This window comes from Typopeltis vanoorti, chromosome 15, assembly GCF_054136105.1.
Source record: "Typopeltis vanoorti isolate ZY-2024b chromosome 15, IOZ_Tvanoo_1.0, whole genome shotgun sequence".
NCBI lineage: Eukaryota > Metazoa > Arthropoda > Arachnida > Uropygi > Thelyphonidae > Typopeltis > Typopeltis vanoorti.
In genome coordinates, this window is record NC_143563.1 from 17,720,053 (window position 1) to 17,744,708 (window position 24,656).

At 35.7% G+C, this 24,656-nt stretch overlaps 1 protein-coding gene across 1 annotated transcript in view; it reads right to left on the bottom strand.

Moving 5' to 3' along the window:
* Positions 1–24,656, bottom strand: part of mrn (general transcription factor IIH subunit 4 marionette) — a 126,719-nt gene that overhangs the window by 77,221 nt on the left and 24,842 nt on the right. The window contains exon 6 of the mRNA XM_090404878.1: positions 18,263–18,357. Within this exon, the coding sequence (XP_090261004.1) occupies positions 18,263–18,357 (95 nt within the window). The remainder of the gene's footprint in view (positions 1–18,262; positions 18,358–24,656) is intronic.

The following is a 24,656-nucleotide window of genomic DNA, read 5'->3' on the forward strand; positions in this document are numbered from 1 at the left end:
TATTTGGAGAAAGGATGGCTATCTTTTGGAGATCTTAAGAATTGTCTAATCGTTTCTGTGGGTTTAAAGGCCACTCTTATTTTATATGGTCTAAGGAGTCTAGCAATCTTATTGGAAATTGTCCCAAAGTATGGAATGACGATGGTAGAAATATAACGTATATCATCTTGTTGTCTTTGTCGGGGTTCAGAGAAAAGCATCTTGTGGAGGGGTCTTCGAGGAAATCCATTCATGGTAAGGTTGGTGGATATCAGGGATAGTTCTTCCTGGAGGTCTTGTTGATCTGTTGTAAGGAGAGAGGAACGGTTCTTCAACATGTGTACAATACTAAGTTTCTGAGAAATGTGGTGGCAGGAAGTGAAATGTAAATAACGTCCTGTATTGGTAGGTTTGTGGTAAACTGAGAGGTTGATACCACCATTTTTAAGGAGGCCACAATAGTTGCCCGCTGTATACAAAACCTTAACAGGAACCAAGGACTAATCTTGCCTGTGATCTGGAAGACCCTTAATAGATCCCTCAACTCGCCAGAACTGAATTATAGTGCCAAGTATAGAACGTTCCTAAATAACAAGTGATATCATGCATGCTCTATGCATGTATTGTACGCGCTCTGTTCTTTGTTTAATATAATTGGAATCGGGTGATTATAGTTTGTAACAGTTTTTAGTGCCTTACATCAGTTATGTACCCTGAAGATGCCAACAGCCTTAGTTGGTGAAACTAGTTGGTATAACATAGTTGTTTATTATATGAACTTGATCAATATAATCTTAAAAGTCATTCCAGAGCTTTTTGGTCAAGAAAATTAAACGTTTTTTAAATAAAGAACATCTACGAAATGTTAGTTTAGAAGAGAGTGATGACGATTAAAATATACACTTTATCTTATTTTGCCTAAAACATTTATGTATTATGTACAATGAAGTTTACATACAATTTCTATTTTTTTTTATCATTTTATACTATGTATTTGTTTCATAGTTTATTTGTTTTCTTAACTTACATGAATTACCTGAATTAAATAAAAATATATTTTTGTTGGATATGTCATTGTTTATATAATCTTAAAAAAAAAAAAAAAAGATTTCGGAACCTAACCTTACTTTTTCTATGTGATCTGAGTCTCGCATAACGCGATTTATATAACACACTGTTTTTGTGGAACCTAACATCCGCGTTATACGAGGGTTACCTGTAATTAGTGATACTGGTTACATTTTAGTATAATTTTGTAAGTTCAGTGTAACTGCAAGGTTGTGGGGTATGGGTTACTTTTTTTTAAAATTAATTTTGAAGCCTGCATTGAATAGAACAAAAAGAAGGAATAGAAGGAAGCATAATGGTATGGGGGGGGGGGTTACTTTTTTTTAAAATTAATTTTGAAGCCTGCATTGAATAGAACAAAAATGGCAGTATGAACAGGATCTGTGCACCATGCAGCACAAATATCAAATGTAATTAATGGTATAGACTTTTTGAGGATCATTTGTTGTCATGAGTGCAGCATGTATGCATAGTGGAATGTGGAGATATTTTGTAGAGAGACTAAAGAGGAGCAAGAGAATGGGCTTGTAGAAAGTGTGATATTTTGTTGGACTATGAGTTATCAGTGAATATAAACATATTGACTGAATAATAGCTAATACAACAGTGGGTGCAAGAGACTGTATAAATGAGAAATGAAAACAATCAAGCAAGGGTGTGGAAGTGAAACAAAGGAACAAGAGGGAGCAAGGCTGCAGGAGTAACAGAAATTGGTAGGATGCAAGATTTGAAGAATGAGATGAAATGAAGAATACATATGGGTGAGAATAAACAGTTGGTAGAAAGGAATGAAAGAGTGCAAATGAATAGAATGAAGGAAAGTAGAGGAAAAAATTGAGAAGAGTGAAAGATAAGTGCAGTAGAAAAGGTTGTCGGTGTGTTGTCACACTATGACAATGACAACTTGAGACAGCAAGAATCATGAACAATATGCTGGAAGAGCTGTTCGAGAAGAAGGGAGTGCAGAAAGTTGTGTGCAGCACAATTAAATGGATTTGGTTAGTTAGTTTCATATGATGATGCAATGGCTGTGAGTCCCTTTTACGGGAAGGTATAGCACCATCTCAACCCCCCAACCCCAAATTTTATCTGGGCTCGGGACTGGCATAGCTCATGAATTAGGCCTATGGCTGGGTCAGTATTCCTGACTGTAATTCGTGTGTGTGTTCACGAGGCTGGTTTGCCTGCTTGCAGAATGAAAAACTCTGCTGTCTAGCCCAATACTGGCTAATTTGGCAATGGCTGAGGAAGATCCTTAAGCTCCTCATGTCGTCGATGGGAATCGAACCTAGGACACTCCTTCCCTACATACTGTTGCAAAGCGCAAAGCCACTAGGCTAACCGCACGGACAATGGATTTGGTATGAGTCAACCAGAGAGACTGTTGTTAGAAGGAAGCATAATGAGTGATGTGAGCAAGAGATCAGAGAAAGAGGTGAAGCGAAAGAACACAGTTGAATGAGTGAGACTAAAGTGTTGGTCAACAAAAGTAATACATAGTAGTATGTGAAATGAGAAAATAAGAGTGCAAGATGGACGGGGAAATTGGGGTGAACAGGGAGACAGAGAATAAGGAGTGGATGTTGGAAGTAGCAATGAATATGTATATATGGATGATCAGCATAGCAATGGGATGGCCTGAGGTGTGTGTGTGGGGGGGCTGAGTCTAAGCTGACTCAGCAACCCATTATGAGATTAAGTGGTGATAAAGGCAATTGGGGTATGGGCAAGTGTGATGGGGGAAGCCACAACCAACAGGTGGCATGGGTAGGAATGGTTATCAAATGGATGAATGAAGGGATTAAACATGAAATCCAGAGGAAGTAGGTACTGTGGAGATAACACAAGATGAATAATGGCAACAATTAGTTGCACAATGAGTAAAAAGAGCAGGCCAGAAAGGTGACTCAATTGGTAAGGAGTATCGAGTTAATTTCTTGTGAGATCAGGCCAAGAAAATCCTGACATTCTTTGATATGTGGCAAGAAAAAAAGAATATGTTAAGAAAGAAAGAATTGTAATCATTAATTAACTGGATTGCACCACTCCATATATATATGTAAGCAATATTCCATGGTTAGGTGGATTTGGGATTCATATAGAACTAACAGCTGTAAAGGTAGTATCTTGAGCAAGAAGAGTACCTAAGTTCTTTGGCAGTTGCCAAAGAATTAGTTGAGATTTGTGCCAGAAAAGGTTGGAGGTGTGAGTCAGTCCAAGGAGGAAAATCTGATTGTGTTTAAGAATCAGATTATTACTAAATTTTAAGGGAAGGAATGTGAGAGGTGCTTTCTTGAGAGAGATCAGACAGGGCTGATTTTTGGTGGCATCGAAGTCTACAAGGTTGTCCTTGTCTCACAGAGATATTGCTAGATCAGAGTTCAGGACACTGGTCATGGTGGATCTTGAGGATTCTAACAATTGATCACTACAAAGTTTGGCAAATAAAAAGGAGGAATGAAGTAATCATTTGTAAAAGCCATGGATAGGATTTGAGGTCTGTGAGAACAGGTCATTTATATACAGGAGAAAGGGAATGGGTAAAAGTATAGAACCTTGGGATACTCCTGCAGTGGTGGAAAATCTGAGGAGAGGAAACCATCCACCATGACTTGTAGTGAGAAACCTGGTGATCCAGCTGTAGAGGATGGAAGGCAAACCACAGAATGACAGTTCGCTAAGTAGGCCACTGTGCCAAACTTCAAATGCTTTTGAAATGTTGAAGGTGTCCAGATGAGTTTCTTTGAATTTTTCCATGGCTTGATTACAGTGAAGGCTAGAATGGCAATGGACTCAGAGCAGCAGAATCTATATGGCTGGTCATGAATTAGTTGGTGGGTTTCCAGGTGGTGCAGAAGCTGGCTGTTGATGACTTTCTCCATAGTTTTTGAGAGAAAAGAAGTGAGAGCAATTGGATGATAGTTTGTTGGCTGACTTTTGTCATCTTTTTTTTGGAATAGCCTGGATGCGAGTTTGTTTCCATGCTGGAGAGTAGATGCCAGTTGAACAGGATAGATTGAAGAGACAATATATACTACAAAAGGAATTAATTCTGAGGCACAAGTTTTTAACACAACAAGTGTTATACCATCATGACCAGATGCTTTGTGTTCAGGTCATTAACCTGGACACAAAGAGAGTTCCCATCACTTCTTGGTAAAGTAGTGGGAACCTTGCCTTCATAATCAAATGGAAGAGAAGAGTGATGCTAGTAAGTCAGCCATGTCTTTTGGTGAAGTTACTATGGTACCATCTGGATGCGAGAGTGGTGGAAACATGGACGGGCAAAAGTTGCACCCAGCCCTGGCAAGGGATCAGAAGGCTTGCCATAGGTTGATGGACTGCTCCACAACAGTTAATAATTAAATTAGAATGGATGGGATTGGATAGATTAGTGAGCTGAATAGGTGACCAGCCGTCAGACAGCAAGTTCTGTATGACAGTGCAGTATCCCACAAGCAAAAGTCTAGTGGTGTGGCACAGGGATAATTTTTGGGCAACTATTTAACTTATATATTAATGACATTAAGATAGGTTTTACTGGAGATGATGCAAAGCTCCGGAGAATGATGAGAAGTCAAGCAGATGTCATACAAGAGAATTTGGGCAAGTGAGTGGAAATATCAGTTGAATGTTGCAAGGTGTATAGTTTTGAAATTTGGTAGGCAACAATGGGATGTGAAGTATACTTTATGGGGAAATTTTGAAAGAGGATGAGGAGACAAGAAATGTGAGAGTGGTTGTGGAAAAGGACCTGAAATTCAGGGGTCACTCTTCAGATGATGTGAAATTATCACAATGAATTATGGACAGCGATACAAAGTGCCTTAATGTGCAGAAATAGAGAGGCTATGGTTCCAGTATACAAGGCTTGATCAGGCTTCATATGGATTCGGTCATCTACTGTTGATCTTTGGAAAGTGGGATATGAAGATAGATTGAAAGAATGAAATTTACAAGCTTCGTTAAGAGGAAGAGGAGAAGGGATATGACTGAGATATTTATGTTGGTAAGAGGTTGGTAAACTGTATAAGTAGGGTGTGAGCATGGGAATAAGGAGCAAGTTCTTTTCATGGAGAGTAGAATGCATTGCCTGGCAGGTGGTGAATGCAGATATGCTGAATGAGTTTAAAACTCAGTCTGATGAGTTTTGTATATAACAGTGTGCACCTTCCACAACGAGTCTTTTGACACCTAGGAAATCTGGTGTTAATATTTGTTACATGCATGATAAAAGTAAATATCATGCCAAGCTTACTAATAGACATAAACTTACTCTCTACTGCAAAATACTTATGTATGGCTTAGAAACATTGAAACAAAAAGGCTTGCTCTGCCACTTGGTCAGAGCAAGCCTATTAGACTGAACACAACTCCATAAAGAGCTGTATCTTAGAGAAATGGAAGGTTTTCAGACCCATGTTTATTGGAACCTGTTGTTAGTTTTTAAGTGTAGAATGACAGGAATCACTCTGTATAACAATGGTTTTTCTCCACTTGATCTAATGATCTGCATCAATGCTATTGCTTCCAGTTCCAGAACAGCTGTAGTGTAGATATTTAAAACTAAGGATGTACTGAATATTCAGTTTTGCTTTGATATTCAGCTGAATCAGTAGCGATTTGGTATTTGGCTGACTGAAGCAGAAAACTTCCTGTTACATATTAAATATCCACCATAACAAAAGCAACCAATCAGAATATAGGTACTTTCTTTGGTGTTTTTTTTTGTTTAAATTTAAGTCTATATTATGCAATCTTAAAATACTGAAAAAGAGTACACTTTTGGCCATGAATAATAGAGCAATATTTGGAAGTTTTATGATTTATATGCAGATTCAAAATTTGCAAAATGTAAAATACACACACAACAAAATATCTGGGTGATACAGAAAAACAGTCATCATCATCATCAAATTCCTGCCATGTACCCTCAAGGGGTGTACAGGATATGACAGTACTACATGAAAAAATTACATCATTACTAACTTCCTATCTACAATTTTCCTCCAAATCAGTCTGTTACTTGTCAAGACTCCAACATTATCAGATCTTATATTTCTATCGTCTAAGGCACTTTGTACCGTATCAATCCACCTATATCTTGGTCTTCCTCTGGGTCGTTTTCCTGCCAACCTGGCAGAGAACACTTGTTTTGCTAATCTTTCCTCTCCCATTCTATTTAAGTGACCATACCATCTGAGATTAGCTCTGCTAACACATTCCTGGATGCTGACAATGTCAAGTTCTTTCCTAATATCCTCATTTTTAATATGATATTGCCATTGATGCCATCTGTTCACGCCTCTAATCTTTCTCAGGACTCTCATATCTGCGGTCTCTAGTCTTTGGTCAAGTGTTTTACTTCTGACCCAGCTCTCAGATCCATAAGTTAAAATTGGTTTGAACACAGTCTTGTATACAGCTAATTTAGTGTTCCGACTAATTTCTTTCTTATTCCATATGAATTTATTCAATTGACTTCCCACGATACCAGCTTTGCTGATTCTGTTGTCTATTTCTATATTTAGTTTACCATCTTCAGTAAAAATTGTGCCTAAGTAGCTGAAATGTTTTACTTGTTCCACAGGTTCTCCATTCACAACACAGTTGACATTTTCAATGATTCTGCCTATTTTCATTGTCTTTGTCTTTTTATTGCTGACCTTCATACCATATCTATTACAACAGCTATTCAATTTAGTCAGAGAATCTTGCAGACTTGTAGCGGATTTATTTAGAAGTATAACATCATCCGCATAAAGCAAAGAGCTGATATTAACATCTCCAATTTTGATATCAGGTTTAATACCACATTCCTTCATAATGTGATCCATATAGATAATGAATAACAGAGGGGATAATGTACATCTTTGTCTCACACCAGATTTAACATTAAACCATCTTCCTGTACTTCCTTCAATTCTAACTGCTGACTCACAACTCAAATAAAGACTAAGTATTGCTTGATATAATGCCCCATTGACACCATATAACTGCAGCGTATTGAATAGCTTCTCTCTTGGCACCTTGTCATATGCCTTTTCCAAATCGACAAAACTTAAATACAGATCTTTGTTATATTCCCATGCTTTCTCGACTATTTGTCGTAAAGTGAAGATCTGATCCTGACAGCCTCTATTTGGCCTGAATCCAGCTTGTTCTTCATCAAGCTTTTCTTCCACAATTCTTCTCAACCGTTTCTCAAGTATACTTGCATAGATCTTGCCAGGAACACTCAGTAGGGAAATACCTCTGTAATTCTCACATTCAGTTTTATTTCCCTTTTTATATATGGGTACTATGAGAGCTCTACTCCAATCATCGGGAATTCGTCCCTCTGTCCAGGCTTTCTGAACTATGCAGTGCAGCCACTGTAAGACTCTTATACCACCATACTTCAGCATTTCTGGTCGAATATCATCTACTCCTGCTGCCTTTCCACATTTCAAGCCTTTGATGGCTTTTTCTACTTCAAGTATGGATATGTATTCCTGACTGCATGCCTGTTCAGTGTTTTTTATCACTGTGCTGTCATCACTGCTTGTTTCATTTAGCAGTTTTTCAAAGTAATTACTCCATACTTCAAGGATATCTTTTTCTCCTGTTTTCATTTCACCTTTATCATCTCTAATTCCTTTTACAGCACTCTTTCCTCCATTCCTAAGCTTCTTCAGCAACCTCCAGAATATTTTCCCACCTTCTTGATATTTATTTTCTATATTCTTGCCAAAGTCCTCCCATGACTTTTGTTTAGCTAGTTTTACACACTGTTTAGCTTTCTTGCATTTGTCTCTGTATTCTGTAAGAGTAAAAGCTGACTTATTTGCCAGGAACTTTTGATATGCTTTCTTCTTTTCCTTCACTGCCTCTTTAACTTCCTGTGTCCACCAGGGAGTTCTGATTTTTTTATCTTTGCACACAACCTCACCACATGCCTCTCTGGCAGAATCAATCAATGTTTATTTCAGAGTTTGCCACTGAATCTCCAAGGTTTGATTCCTGTTCTCAAACTCTTTCATTTTCTTTTCAATAATATTTCTGTATTTTAGTCTACAGCATCTGAGAGCTGCTCAACTTTTAGTCGCTTTAAAACTTTCTTACATGTTATTCTTTTCAATATGAAATTCAATTTTATCCTGCTCAAGACTAAATAGTGATCACTTCCAATTTCAAATCCTCTGTACACTCTGGTGTCCTGCACCAGGGAGAAAACATCACTATCAACAATAACATAGTCAATGAGACTTTTCTTATTCCTAGCCTCTTCTCTCCATGTGAATTTGTGCACATTTTTATGTTGGAACATGGTGTTAGTAATAACCAGTCCATGTCCTGAGCAGAAATCCAACAGATATTTGCCATTATTATTAGGTTTGCTCTTTTCTCCAAATTTTCCCAAAATATTTTTGTATGTCTCACAATCATTTCCTACTCTACTATTTAGATCCCCAACAAGGACCAACTTTTCCTTTTTCATTGTGTCAGTTGCTTTTTCTAAAGCCTCAAAAAATTCCTCCACTTCTACCTTAGTAGAACCTTCTGTGGGACAATAGGCACAAATAAGTCTCATTGTCCAGTTCCCCATTCTCATATTTGCCCACATTACTCTACTTGAGACTGACTGCCATTCAAGAAGATTAGCCTTGTATTTTGTGTTGAATACTATGGCTACTCCTTCTTTTCCTTGATTGTTATTGCCTGAATATAACATTTTGTATTTATTGCTCAGAAAGATCTCACCAGTTTTGGTCTTTTTTGTTTCAGTCACCCCTATTATGTCGATCTGGTACTTATCTAATTCCTCAGCTAGCTCCATTTCTTTGCCATTCAGGCTTCTTACGTTGATAGTACCGATCTTTAACTCTGGTGATGTTGAGTTGGGGTTTGTTTTCAGATTTAGAAAAACAGTACACATCTTTAATTAATCGTGTAAGTAAAAAAACACAAGAATAGTAATGAATATGTGAAAAAAAATAAAATAAAACTGATATATCAAACCACAAAATCTAAAATTGAATTATTAAAAATGGATGTAAACGACAGACAAAATCTTTGTATTATGTTATGGCTGAAATGATTGCATTGGATAACTGGCCACACTGACCTATTCAAAAAGAATTACAGGTAACCCCTGTATAACGCAGATGTTAGGTTCCATAGAAATGCCGCGTTATATAAATCGCATTATAAGAGACTTAGATCACACAGAAAAAGTAGGGTTAGGTTCCGAAATCGTTTTTTTTTTTTTTTAAATTACATAAACAACAATGACATATCCAACAAAAACAATATTTTTATTTAATTCAGGTAATTCATATAAGTTAAGAAAACAAACTATGAGACAAATATGTAGTATAAAATTAAAAAATTACAAATTGTACATAAATTTAATTGCACATAATGCATTAATGTTTTAGACACAATAAAATAAAGCACATTTTAATCGTCATCACAGTCTTCAGAAATAACATTTCGTAGATGTTCTTTAAGTGGCCGGAGGTCGTCACCACTTGAAATCTCTTGGAAATCATTTGTATGATTCTCATATGTATGTAACTCACCAGAAAATAAACTCTCAGCTTGAGAATAACACAGTTATGATTTTAAATGCGCTTTACTGGCAGAAAACGAAGACAATTTTCAACAATAAACACTTTAAACAGTAAAGCCTAGATGGCAAACCTATGGTACTTATGCCAGAGGTGGCATGTCTGAGAATTTTGGATATCACCATGTCAACGATTTACAGGTGATATCCTTTTATACGCTTATAAATTATTCAACTTTTTTTTTAATTGTTACAATACGTACAAGCTGAATTTTGTTTTACACGAGACAGCAGCTATAAAGATGTGCATATGATTGGTGTGTTATTAACAAAAGATCACGTGACCCAAAGACAAAAGCAACCGACAAGTGTTGAGTTGAAATGCTAATTCTCTTCAATCGAATTCCATAACATCTGAAACTGTCATAACAACATTCACTATTAGCTTTAACACATTCAACAGGGTGTCATTTATTGTTCCGAAGGAACTTCTCATTACTAACTGGCTCAACTCACACAAACGTTTCAACCCTTGGTTGAATTTTATGGCTTCTTGTTTGCATTTGAGGTGGCAGGCAAACTCACACATTCATTATATGGCATGTTTCAATTCTTGGTAGTCTTTAATTTTAAGTTAGCCGTTGTGATCTGTCATAATGACATCGAGAATTTCAAATGCAATGAAACAAACACTTATTTCATAACTGAAAAATTGGGCAATAGTTTTTAGTTAGATACTGTGTTTTGGTGCAACATATGGTTTTGCTTAAGTCTATACAGCATAGTTTCTGTGAGAGGGAACATGTGATTTATTAATTAGCACAGTTTTTATTCCATTTGTCTCTAATTGCACTATTTGTTGAGAATGACACAGACTGCAAAAGCCTCTGTACAGTACTTTATGCAGTGATGCAATAAAACTAAATTCGATACTTATAACTACTTGAGCGATACGGGCAGACACAAATGTAACGAAGATAAAATTTGATTTTTAAGTCCCACAGTGAAAAATATGGAAAAATAAATAAATAAAGGGTTACTAGAAATTGTAGACCGCGTTGAACAAGGAATACTACAATTTGTAGACCGCGTTATATAGGTACCACGTTATACGAGGGTTACCTGTATTTCCAAGGCTAATGAGTAAGCTTATTCTGCAGTACAATTTCTCAGTGAAAATATTTTCAACATTATCTACCAGCATATTCATTGAAAGAGTTGTTTTAGAAGCTGAAATTATTTAAGAAACCAAATGTAGACTGCTCCCAAAAATGCTGAAAAATCCCTTTTCCTACATTAAAATTTAAAATAAAAGTTCTGTTAATACTTTTATTTTGATATTTGAGAAAATAAGAATAATGTTTTTTGAGTTTTATGCTGTATTGTTTTTTATATAAAATTCCATATAAAACTGAATGACAGTTTTATTATATTTAAATGGAAGATATTATGGATCCATCTTTATTTTATAGTCAAATGCAGAAAGAAACTTAAGTTTCGAAAATTTACCAAAGAACATAAAAACACATAACCTTTGGAATTGGAGTTGCATTATTTAAACATGAACTCTGCCCAGGAGCCTGTATATATTCGCCTTTTATAAGTGGATTGATTTCACTAGCCTGACAGTTGTTGGTTCTTGCAATAGATTAGGCTTCATATTTCCCAAAGTTCGAAAAACTTAAAGCAAAAAGTTGAAATGAAATGACAAGAACTTTCATTCAGTATTACAGCAAACTATGTCAGAAAGTTAAATTAATTATAAGTGAACTGTTGGTAGGTGCATAATAAAATATTCAAGTATAAAGCTGAGAGGCTTAAATTTGTCATAAGTAATGCATTGAAATAGAGGATATTATGGGTCCGACCCTAATTTTTCATAAGCAATGTATTTGAAATAGAGAATATTATGAGTCCAACTGAAGAAAGTTAAGTGTCTTTCTACACAGCCAAATGTAGAAAGACACTTAACTTTCTTGCTAGATTTTCTCTCTCATAAACTCTGGCATATTTTCGAAAGCTATAAAATATGGACGGATCCATAATTCCAATTCAATATCTTATTTGTGCCAAATTAAAGTCTCTCACAGCTTGACACTTTAATATTTGATAGTTATTAATTACATTTAGGGAAAGCAAAATTTTTATTTTTATTTTTTTTTAATCAAAAAAGAGCCTAAAAGGTTCATTTTGGCATTGTAAAATAAACTGAAGCAGGAGATATTAAATATCCATTATTCCATAGACAAATATACATATATATATAAATAACTCAGAAAGTTTTGAATAAAGACCAGACAGCTTATGAGAAAACAATCTATAGCATTACGATGCCTTAGTGTGGTCAACTTTTTTTAAAATGTATTTTTTAAATTAAAAATTCCAGTCAGTGTATACTGACTGGAAAGAAGCCAATGGTCACCATAGTGTGGGGAACAAACAGCCATGATGCCCATCTGAATAAGATGCAGAACCTCCTTTTGCTGCAATGACTGCAGCAATCCTATTGGGCACATTTTCCACAAGCATACTATAGTGATCAACAAGAATTTTGGACCATTCTTCCAGTAGGCATGTAATGAGTTCCTAAACTGTCGTGCGAAGGACATCCCTTGACCTCATTTGGTGCTCCAGTTTATCCCAGATTCAATAGAGTGTTGATTAGGGCTCTGTGGAGGCCAGTCAAGTGTGGTGATATTCATGTGCACAAACCATAGAGCTTGTGGTTTGTGAATGCGAATGTGACCACATTCTTTCTGACAATGGTAAATTCAATAGAATGACATTTTGGACAATGCAGCACAAAGCAAGAAGCATTGCATTGTTCAAAATGTTCAGATACCTCTGGAAGTTCAGTGTTCATGGCACTACAAACAGAGGACTGAGACCAAACTAGGAAAAAGAGGACCATGCCATCACACCGCCACCTCCAAATTTCATAGTTGAGGTGACGCACTCTGGTAAGAGACATTCACTGGGTATCTGCCACACACCTGTCCATTCCATTTCCTCGATGGAGGATGTAGCGTGATTTGTTGCTCCATAACAGCTTTCCAAGCTTCTATGTCCCAATGTACACACTCTTTGCACACCACTGAAGATTATGCTGCATGTTGATTCAGGTAAGCTGGAGCTTGCATATTGTGGTCCTATGTTGTAAGCCTCAGTTCTGAATGTTTTTGTGCAGATTCATGATCCAGTTGATGCCTGGAACTCTGCATTCAACATATTGGGTGACAAATGGCAGTTTTTACATATTATCCTTCGTGGTACCCTAGTCACATTCGGTGAGTCATCCACTGTGGGTAGCACTTGCAATTGACTCTTGCACTTTATCTCAGTATAGTATCACTGATTGTTGATCCGGGATGGCCTAATTTGTCAACAGATAGACCTACAACATGGCATCCTATCACAATACCTCTTTCAAACTCTGTCAATTCCTTTCTCGCAGCCATTTCACCTGGAGACAGTTACTCTGACTTGGGAGCATCATACTCCTCCAATTTAAACCAGCTAAAAACACGTGACTCGTAACATAGCACAATGTACCTTGCCCATTGGAGTGTCTGTTAACTTTTTTCCAAGCAGTGTATATACATATTTAAATTTTAACAGAGATGTGTTGTCCTTCAATGTAATTCCATTATCCTATTTAACAAAAAAATACACAATACATTAGAAAATATTTCATATTTAACCTTTTAATTTATATAACCTGACTTTAATATCATGCCTACATTTCCATCAAGACAAGACAACCAACCATCTGTTAATTTAAAATCATAATGACTGAGCTACTTAGCAGCTACTCTGATTTATTTTCTCTTTAGCATTAGACCATTGATGCACACTCCTCGTTTTTGGGATGTTCCCTCTTTTCATTGGCATGTCCATTCATCTCACAGTTTATCTTGCTATTGTGTCAAATATGCAAGCATTGATATTGGTACTCCAGTTATCTCTGCCAGACAATGATTGATATTGGGTGAATGGCCTTAGATTTGGTCTAGTAAGGCATTTTTTTTTGGTTAGTGACAAATTCTTTACATGGCATCTTGGTAAGGGTCCAAAAATTTATAAAATTAAAAACAAAATTCTCGAAAAGAGCACTGAAAAATCTCTACACTTGTGTCATCTTTCACGGGCCTAGTAGCATGAAAGATGACACAGGTGCACTCAACTAATACTAGTTAGAAACTGTTTCCCTTAGAATGCAATCTGTATATGCTGAGTAAGTGGAAGGAGTAATGAGTCATTTGCCACTTAAAATATGTGGAGACTGATGAATCATTTATAAGCTGTGGTTTGGCAAAATAATGCCTCTGCACTCCTTGTGCCATTATGCCTTAAATTAACTAATCATTTCTAAGTAATTATATCAGAGGGATAATCTTGAATAGAGCATCTCGTTTCAAATAAATAGCTTGTTGTTCTAAATAAGTCAAGAAAACTATCACAATTTTTTTTGCTTTGGTTCTTTAAGATTTTCCCCAAATAAATGGCTGCCACAAACCAGATTCTACTGAGTTTGTGTATATCATCATCAAATTCCTGCCATGTACAGGATATGATAGTACTACATGAAAAAAATTACATCATTACTAACTTCCTATCTGCAATTTTCCTCCAAATCAGTCTGTTACTTGTCAAGACTCCAACCTCATCAGATCTTATATTTCTATCCTCTAAGGCTACAAAGTGCCATATCAATCCACCTATATCTTGGTCTTCCTCTGGATCGTTTTGCTGCAAACCTGGCAGAGAACAGTGCACCCATTCTGTTTAAGTGACCATACCACCTGAGATTAACTCTACTAACGCATTCCTGGATGTTGACAATGTCAAGTTCTTTCCTAATATCCTCGTTTTTAATATGATATTGCCATTGATTCCACCTGTTCACGCCTCTAATCTTTCTCAGGACTCTCATATCTGTGGTCTCTAATCTTTGGTCAAGTGATTTACTTCTGACCCAGCTCTCAGACCCATAAGTTAAAACTGGTTTGAATACTGACTTGCATACAGCTAATTTAGTGATCCGACTAATTTCTCTCCTATTCCATATGAATTTATTCAATTGACTTCCTACCATACCAGCTTTGCTGATTCTGTTGTCTATTTCTATATTTAATTCACCATCTTCAGTAAAAAACGTGCCTAAGTAGCTGAAATGTTTTACTTGTTCCACAGGTTCTCCATTCACAACACAGTTGACATTTTCAATGATTCTGCCTATTTTCATTGTCTTTGTCTTTTTATTGCTGACCTTCATACCATATCTATTACAACTGCTATTCAATTTAGTCAGAGAATCTTGCAGACTTGTAGCAGATTTATTTAGAAGTATAACATCATCTGCATAAAGCAAAGAGCTGACATTAACATCTCCAATTTTGATATCATGTTTAATACCACTTTCCTTCATAATGCGATCCATATAGATAATGAATAACAGAGGGGATAATGAACATCCTTGTCACACACCAGATTTAACATTAAACCATCTTCCTGTACTTCCTTCAATTCTAACTGCTGACTTACAACTCAAATAAAGACTTGCTTGATATAATGCCCCATTGACACCATATAACTGTAGCGTATTGAATAGATTCTCTCTTGGCACCTTGTTATATACATTTTCCAAATCGACAAAACTTAAATACAGATCTCTGTTATATTCCCATGCTTTCTAAACTATTTGTCGTAAAGTGAAGATCTGATCCTGACAGATGTATGCAAGTTTCTCAAGTATACTTGCATACATCTTGCCAGGAACACTCAGTAGGGAAATACCTCTGTAATTCTCACATTCAGTTTTGTTTCCCTTTTTATATATGGGGACTATGAGAGCTCTACTCCAATCATCGGGAATTCGTCCCTCTGTCCAGGTTTTCTGAACTATGCAGTGAAGCCACTGTAAGACTCTTATACCACCATACTTCAGCACTTCTGGTCGAATATCATCTACTCCTGCTGCCTTTCCACATTTGAAGCTTTTGATGGCTTTTTCTACTTCAAGTATGTATTCCTGACTGCATGCCTGGTCAGTGTTTTTTACCATTGTGCTGCCATCACTGCTTGTTTCATTTAGAAGTTTTTCAAAGTAATTACTCCATACTTCAAGGATATCTTTTTCTCCTGTTTTCATGTCACGTTTATCATCTCTAACTCCTTTTACAGCACTCTTTCCTCCATTCCTAAGCTTCTTCAACAACCTCCAGAATATCTTACCACCTTCTTGATATTTATTTTCTATATTCTTGCCAAAGTCCTCCCATGACTTTTGTTTAGCTAGTTTTACACAGTGTTTAGCATTCTTGCACTTGTCTCTGTATTCTCTAAGAGCACAAGCTGACTTATTTGCCAGCAACTTTTGATATGATTTCTTCTTTTTCTTCACTGCCTCTTTAACTTCCTGTGTCCACCAGGGAGTTCTGATTTTTTTATTCTTGCACACAACCTCACCACATGCCTCTCTGACAGAATCAATCAATGTTTTCTTCAGAGTTTGCCACCGAATCTCCAAGGTTTGATTCCTGTTCTCAAACTCTTTCATTTTTTCTTCAATAATCTTTGTGTAATTTAGTCTACAGTTCACATCTGAGAGCTGCTCAACTTTTATTCACTTTAAAACTTTCTTACATGTTATTCTTTTCAATACAAAATTCAATTTTATCCTGCTCAAGACTAAATAGTGATCACTTCCAATTTCAAATCCTCTGTACACTCTGGTGTCCTGCACCAGGGAGAAAACATCACTATCAACAATAACATAGTCAATGAGACTTTTCTTATTCCTAGCCTCTTCTCTCCATGTGAATTTGTGCACATTTGTATGTTGGAACATGGTGTTAGTAATAACCAGTCCATGTCCTGAGCAGAAACCCAACAGATATTTGCCATTATTATTAGCTTTGCTCTTTTCTCCAAATTTTCTGAAAATATTTTTGTATGTCTGACAATCGTTTCCTACTCTGCTATTTAGATTCCCAACAAGGACCAACTTTTCCAATTTTCACTGTGTGAAAAAGGAAATTTCATTTCCTTTTTCAGTTGCTTTTTCTAAAGTCTCAAAAAATTCCTCCACTTCTATCTTAGTAGAACCTTCTGTGGGACCATAGGCACAAATAAGTCTCATTGTCCAGTTCCCCATTCTCATATTTACCTACATTTCTCTACTTGAGACTGACTGCCATTCAAGAAGATTAGCCTCGTATTTTGTGTTGAACACTATGGCTACTCCTTCTTTCCCTTGATTGTCATTGCCTGAATATAACATTTTGTATTTATTGCTCATTAAGATCTCACCAGTTTTTGTCTTTTTTGTTTCAGTCACCCCTATTATGTTGATCTGGTACTTATGTAATTCTTCAGCTAGCTCCATTTCTTTGCCATTCAGGCTTCTTACATTGATAGTACCAATCTTTAACTCTGGTGATGTTGAGTTGGGGTTTGTTTTCAGATTTGTTCCAGTAGCTGACTTTTCACTGTTCGCCCAGGTTCCCTGGCAAAAACAACGGGGGGGCCCTTGTTTAATCGTGCGACGCCCCAGCCGGCATAAAATTTTGTCATGTTGTACCATCATTTTTTTTATTTTGGTTTAACCAATAAGAATACAATTTGGTTGGCTAAATCCCAAATTGCCAGCCCATCCTCGTTTGTTCAGTATCCAAGTAGCTACCCAACAGGGTGTACCACAAGAAGGTGAGGATTGGACATTAGGTCAGAAGCCCTGGTCGGTTCTCCGCATTCCTTTATAGGCTATGTGAAGGTCTCCTCTCAGTTTTAAAATTAAAAATTAGTCAAAACACTAAATTAGATATATACAAGACCGTGTTCAAACCAGTTGTTAAAACTGAATCTGAGAGCTAGTTAGAAATAAAACACTTGATCAAAGAAAGGAGATCACAGATGAGTTCTGAGAAAGATTAGAGGAATGAGCAGATTGCATAATGGCAGAATCATATTTGAAAATGTTAAACTGAATGGGACAGAAAAGGTTAGCAAACCAAACCAATTTTTTTTTTTTTTTTTTTTTGGCAGGATACCAGGGTAAAGATCCAGGTGATTTGATACAGTAAAAAGAACAGCCTTAGAAGATTGAAACATGAGAACTGATAATATCCTCTGCAACCTCTCAGGGTACACATCAGTATACACAACCTCTCAGGATACACACAATATAATGATGAGGTTTTATCTTACTATAACACAACAAAAATTCTGATTAAATGAATAATTTAAAAATCAGAGCCTCCTTAGGTCAGTAGGTATAGACGAAGCCCTTTGGTCGGAAGGACCTGGGTTCGATTCCTGTCCATGACGTGAGGAACCTTTGTCTGGTCTCTTTCAACTAAAGGTAAGTTTGCCGGTCTCATACAGAAGTAGGTGGTTTTTCACCCGGAAACCAGAGTTTTTTTTGTCCCTCAGAACAGGCAAACCAGCCCTGAGAAACTACACAGATCTGCAGTCATAAACATACTTTATCCCTCTTTAGGAGGGCTCAACTCATCCTATGGGATGGGGGAGATAAGGGGGAACCCCATATGAAATAAATTTAAAAATCACTACTTTTTTAAAAAAAAAAAAAAAATTCAACACAGTGAGGATTCTAAGTTCACTGACTGTTCTATAAAAAACAACAACTAATGAAGAACTTACGATTTCATTAGACCAGCATGCAATAAAATCCTTCCTGCTTCAGCACCAATGCCATCATGAGATTGCTGTGATCCTACCATGTAATGCAGTATATACTATAAAGAAATATATGCATCATATTATTTAAATAAAAATTATTTCATGTTCATACTTTTTTTTCGAAAAATAATATGAAAACGATATACACTTATTGAATCCGATCAAATTTCATCAAGCACTAATAAAATGTTCAAAAAGTGGAAATTTCCATATTTTAAATTACTTTAGAATTATACTAAAATGGGCAATACTTTATAAGCATTACTTTTTAATGGAATGTGTTTTCAATATATTTTCATTAAAAAGGACCTAAGATATGATGTTGAAAGGTCACCTGACCTTTCATCCTGCCAATGAAAGATCAGATGACATAATGCCTTGAATACAAGGGTTTACTACGAATTTGACAATCTGGAGAACATATTTCTAGTGACTAAATATGGAACTTCAAGTCTCCAATAAGCAAAGAGGTGATCCTGCACCACCTTGCTTATTGCAGAAAATTTATGTACCACCTAAAGATGTTCACAAATGTCCATGTCATAGTGGAATTTAAACTACAGCTTGTTGGTTGAAGAGCAGAGATGTTATCTACTTGACCAATTTCAAAAAGGAATTTAAATAAATTCCTCATTTTACCACTATCTATAATCTGGTGTTCATCAGGACATAAAAAATGTATATTACTTCTAGAAAGCAAAACATACTGTGAAGAAAATAAGCTAACAGTTTCTATGAATGCTATTTTTCAACAACTGAAACTATATAATTTCTCAGCTGATTACTGGAGTTGTATTAAAATCTTGTTTTCTGTAGTCTAAGTATATCACTGCATAGTCATACAAGGAATCTTCGTGCAATGTAAGTCCCTTAGTAACTCAGATAAATATTTGTGGTAATGATAATAAAATGTAAATGACTACAAATACTAAAGTAACATTCAATCAAAGATTAACAATTGGTTTATAAGTGAAAAAAGAATGATCAGAGAATTTTTGCATGAAATGTTTGTTTACAGTTCAATGCGTTGGTAATGGTACATTTATACCAGAATGGAAGGCTGTAAATATTTTTAATATCTAAAATAGCCATTTGGCTTTTCATTTTTAATATCTGCTAACTCCCATATTGGGAATGTCATAGCTACTGTAGAAGCAACTATGAAACATTCTCTAAACATCAACAAGTATGGCTGTATCTATTTGCTGAAAATCTGGAAGACAGTGATTTTAATATTGAATTAACACTTGTAAAACTTCTCTTTATCAAACAACAGATGATGGCAAATTAGGATTTTAGTGTTTTGCATTGTGCTTTACAATTTTAAACCATTCCCACTATTAACTTGCTGTTAATAGTTGCAGAACTATTAACAATATTAAAAATATTAACAGTTTAAATGTGGAGTAGTTTGATAGTGTCTATTTCTAGAATGATTTAATTTTGATATAATTGTAGTGTTAAACATATTTCTGCAAGTTTTACTTATCATGGCACCATCATCTCATGCATGTGTAAATAAATTCATCTTGTTATGTATATGGCCATTATTCTGTGAGTAAAAAACTCATCATCATCATCAAATTCCTGCCATGTATACCCTCAAGAGGTGTACAGGATATGATAGTACTACATGAAAAAAATTACATCATTACTAACTTCCTATCTACAATTTTCCTCCAAATCAGTCTGTTACTTGTCAAGACTCCAACATTATCAGATCTTATATAGTATAAAACTAATGACCTAATTGTCTTTGCAAAAAAAAAAGAAAAAAAAAGTATACTCTGCTCATTTAAACTCTGATCATGATAATTCTATCTTCACCGTAGAATATGTTGACAACCACATTTGATTTTGAAGAAAAATGAATGAAAAATCCCATCTCATTTTACCTTTCATGTTAGGCTCAATAGCCTGCCATGGCTACTGACAAATTCTTTTCCACTACCAATACAAAGTGAAGAAAGTGGTTTTACAAGAGATTTAATTCAAAATGGTCTGTTGATTTCCAATTATTATGCTCCAGACAACAAGAAAGGTTTACTTTGTCAAGGAATATCTTTAATTTTGTATGAAAATCATGAAAACAAATTTGTCCCATATTTTATGTATACTGATCTGTTGGTATGCTGCAATTTAATAATCTGAATGACTGGAAACTTCATTCCTACACCCCCTCATTCAGTTCATCTGAGAACAACACATGATTGTAACAATCTCAAATTACTCTTGGAAAGAATACGCAATATGAAAATCACAAATGGGTCATAAAAGAACTTGCAAATATGAAGTGTTTTACTTGACCAGAAATATGGCTAATTTAAATTGTTTCATTTATGAATAGAGTAGCAGCACAAAAAGTAAACACTGGCAGAACAAAGAAAAGATACTGAGGAGCCTCACACTCAAAGTTTCAAAGCTGTTATAAAAAGTTTTTGGGAAATATTGCTGAAAACAATTTAAAAATTCTAGTAACTAAGGTACAATACAGTGGTGGCTGGTGAAAATTTTAAGTGGGGATGCTGCATATACAAAATAAGAAAAATAATAATTTTTCCCCCCTAATCAGTAACCAATTTATTAATAAGTAAATTTACATATTTACAATATGAAAATCACAAATGGGTCATAAGCAAATAAAAAAAAAAATTAGTATAGTTTCTGGGAAAATTCCCATGCTACTCCTCTTAAATGCTATTATTATAATTACGGCTATTATAGCCTGTTTTTGTTTAGGAGTGTCTCTTATTTTAAATACATTAGCTATTATTACTCAAAAAAGGGGTGTGTGTATGTGTGTGTGTGTGTGTATATATATATATATATTTTTTTTAGGGCATTATGGGTGAGTATAGAAGGCAATTATAGCAGAATAAAAGAGGTGGGAAAATTTTTGTACATACCTTGTTTGATTCCAGGATGTCTTCCAATTTCATGATTCTGCTTAAGGTTGTTTATAAAGAGGTGGGGGGGGGAAGGAAGGGAGCATGGGGGTGTGTTTTGACATGGAAAAATAAATTTGGAAACCCGGGTTATGTATTAATAATATATATATATTATTGTGTTTAGGGGCACATTTTGTGGGGGGGGGGAAGGGTTCGCTTATTTGGAAACTGGGGAGAAGGGGTTAACGGGGTGCGGACCGTTTCGGTCGACCGACCATCATCGGAACTTTTTTGGAATGAGTCAAGCACTCATTCCGAAAAAGTTCCGATGATGGTCAGTCGACTGAAACGGTCCGTTTAACCCCTGCCCTGCCCCAGTTTCCACATAAGTAAACCCTTCCCCTTCTCTCCCCACAAAATGCATCCCTAAACACAATAATATATATATATTATTAATACATAACCCGGGTTTCCAAATTTATTTTCCCACGTCAAAACACCCCCCCCCTTTATAAACAACCTTAAGCAGGATCATGAAATTGGAAGACATCCTGGAATCAAAACAAGGTATGTACAAAATTTTCCCACCTCTTTTATTCTGCCATAATTGCCTTCTATATTCACCCAAAATGCACTAAAAAAAAAAAAAAAAATATATATATATATATATATATATATACACCACTTTTTTGAGTAATAATGGCCAATGTATTTAAAATAAGGGACACTCCTAAACAAAAACAGGCTATAATAGCAGTAATTATAATAAAAAAAATTTGCTTTATTAAACAAAAAATATTATTCAAAAATAAAATTCATTCTTCTATTTTTGACCTGACAAAATTTTTTTCAATTTTCAATAAAATTTGTAATTTGCAAAACAACAATTGAGAAAATATAATTATTTTCATATTTTCAACAGTGACACTCGTCATAATTCGGCCTTGTATCTATAATAAATAAATAATTATATTTTAGGGGTGCTTAAGGGTCAAAGCTGTATAACTGAGAGGAGACCCCCACATAGCCTTCAAAGGAATGCTGAGAACCGACCAGGGCTTCTGACCTAATGTCCACTCCTCACCTTCTCGTAGTGCACCCTGTTGGGTATCTACCTGGATATTGAACAAACTAGGATGGCTTGGCAATTTGGGATTTAGCCGACCAAACTGTATTCTTATTGGCTTAAACCAATATACAAAATCATGGTACAACATGACAAAATTTCATGCCGGCTGGTGCGTTGCCCGATTAAACAAGAGCCCCCGTTGTTTTTGCCAGGGAACCAGGTCAAACAGCGAAAAGTCAGCTACTGGAACAAATCTGAAAGCACACCCCAACTCAACATCACCAGAGTTAAAGATCAGTACTATCAACATAAGAAGCATGAATGGCAAAGAAATGGAGCTAGCTGAGGAATTAGATAAGTACCAGATCGACATAATAGGGGTGACTGAAACAAAAAAGACAAAAAACCGGTGATATCTTTCTGAGCAATAAATACAAAATGTTATATTCAGGCAATGACAATCAAGGAAAAGAAGGGGTAGCCATAGTATTCAACACTAAATATGAGGCTAATCTTCTTAAATTGCAGGCAGTCTCAAGTAGAGTGATGTGGGCAAATATCAAAATTAGGAACTGGAAAATGAGACTTATTTGTGCCTATGGTACCACAGAAGTGGAGGAATTTTTGGAGGCTCTAGAGAAAGCTACTGACAGAATGAAAAAGAAAAAGTTGGTCCTGGTTGGGGATCTAAATAGCAGAGTAGGAAGTGATTGTCAGATATACAAAAATGTTTTGGGAAAATTTGGACAAAAGAGCAAACCTAATAATGATGGCAAATACCTGTTGGATTTCTGCTCAGGACATGGACTGGTTATTACTAACACCATGTTCCAACATAAAAATGTGCACAAATTCACATGGAGAGAAGAGGCAAGAAATAAGAAAAGTCTCATTGACGATGTTATTGTTGATAGGGATATTTTCTCCCTGGTGCAGGACACCAGAGTGTATAGAGGATTTGAAATTGGAAGCGATCACTATTTAGTCTTGAGCAGGATAAAATTAAATTTCATATTGAAAAGAATGACACGTAAGAAAGTTTTAAAGCGAATAAAAGTTCAACTAGCTCTCAGATGTGAACTGTAGACTAAAATACACAAAGATTATTCAAGAAAAAATAAAAGAGTTTGAAAACAGGAACCAAACCATGGAGATTCAGTGGCAAACCTTGAAGAAAGCCAGAGAGGCATGTGGTGAGGTTGTCAGCAATGATAGAAAAATCAGAACTCCATGGTGAACATGAAAACATGAGAAAAAGAAATCCTTGAAGTACGGAATAATTACTTCGAAAAATTGCTAAATGAAACAAGCAGTGATAGCACAGTGGTAAAAAACACTCAACACGCATACGGTCAGGAAGACATATCCATACTTGAAGTAGAAAAAGCCATCAAAGGCTTGAAATGTGGAAAGGTAGCAGGAGTAGATGATTACTCCATGCTCAAGTATGGAGGTATAAAAGTCTCACAGTAGCTGCACTGCATAGTTCAGAAGGCCTGGACAGAGGGACGAATTCCTGATGATTGGGGTAGAGATCTAATAGTACCCATATATAAAAAGTGAAATAAAACTGAATGTAAGAATTACAGAGGTATATCCCTACAGAATGTTCCTGGAAAATCCATGCAAGTATACTTGAGAGACGGTTGAGAAGAATTGTGGAAGAAAAGCTTGGTGAAGAACAAGCAGGATTCAGGCCAAATGGAGACCATCAGAATCAGATCTTCACTTTACGACAATTAGTTGAGAAAGCATGGGAATATAACAAAGATCTGTATTTAAGTTTTGTTGATCTGGAAAAGGCATACGACAAGGTGTCAAGAGAGAATATATTCAATACACTACAATTATATGGTGTCAATGGGGCATTATATCAAGCAATACTTAGTCTTTATGAGTTGCAAGTCAGCAGTTAGAATTGAAGGAAGTACAGGAAGATGGTTTAATGTTAAATCTGGTGTGAGACAAGGAAGTACATTATCCCCTCCATTATTCATTATCTATATGGATCACATTATGTGGTATTAAACATGATATCAGAATTGGACATGTTAATGTCAGCTCTTTGCTTTATGCAGACGATGTTATACTTCTAAATAAATCTGCTACATGTTTGCAAGATTCCCTGACTAAATTGAATAACTGTTGTAATAGATATGGTATGAAGGTCAGCAATAAAAAGACAAAGACAATGAATATAGGTAGAATCGTTGAAAATGTCAACTGTGTTTTGAACCGAGAACCTGTGGAACAAGTAAAACATTTCAGCTACTTTGGCACGATTTTTAGTGCAGATGGTAAATTAAATATGGAAATAGACAACAGAATCAACAAGGCTGGTGTTGTAGGAAGTCAACTGAATAAATTCATATGGAATAAGAGAGAAATTAGTCAGAAC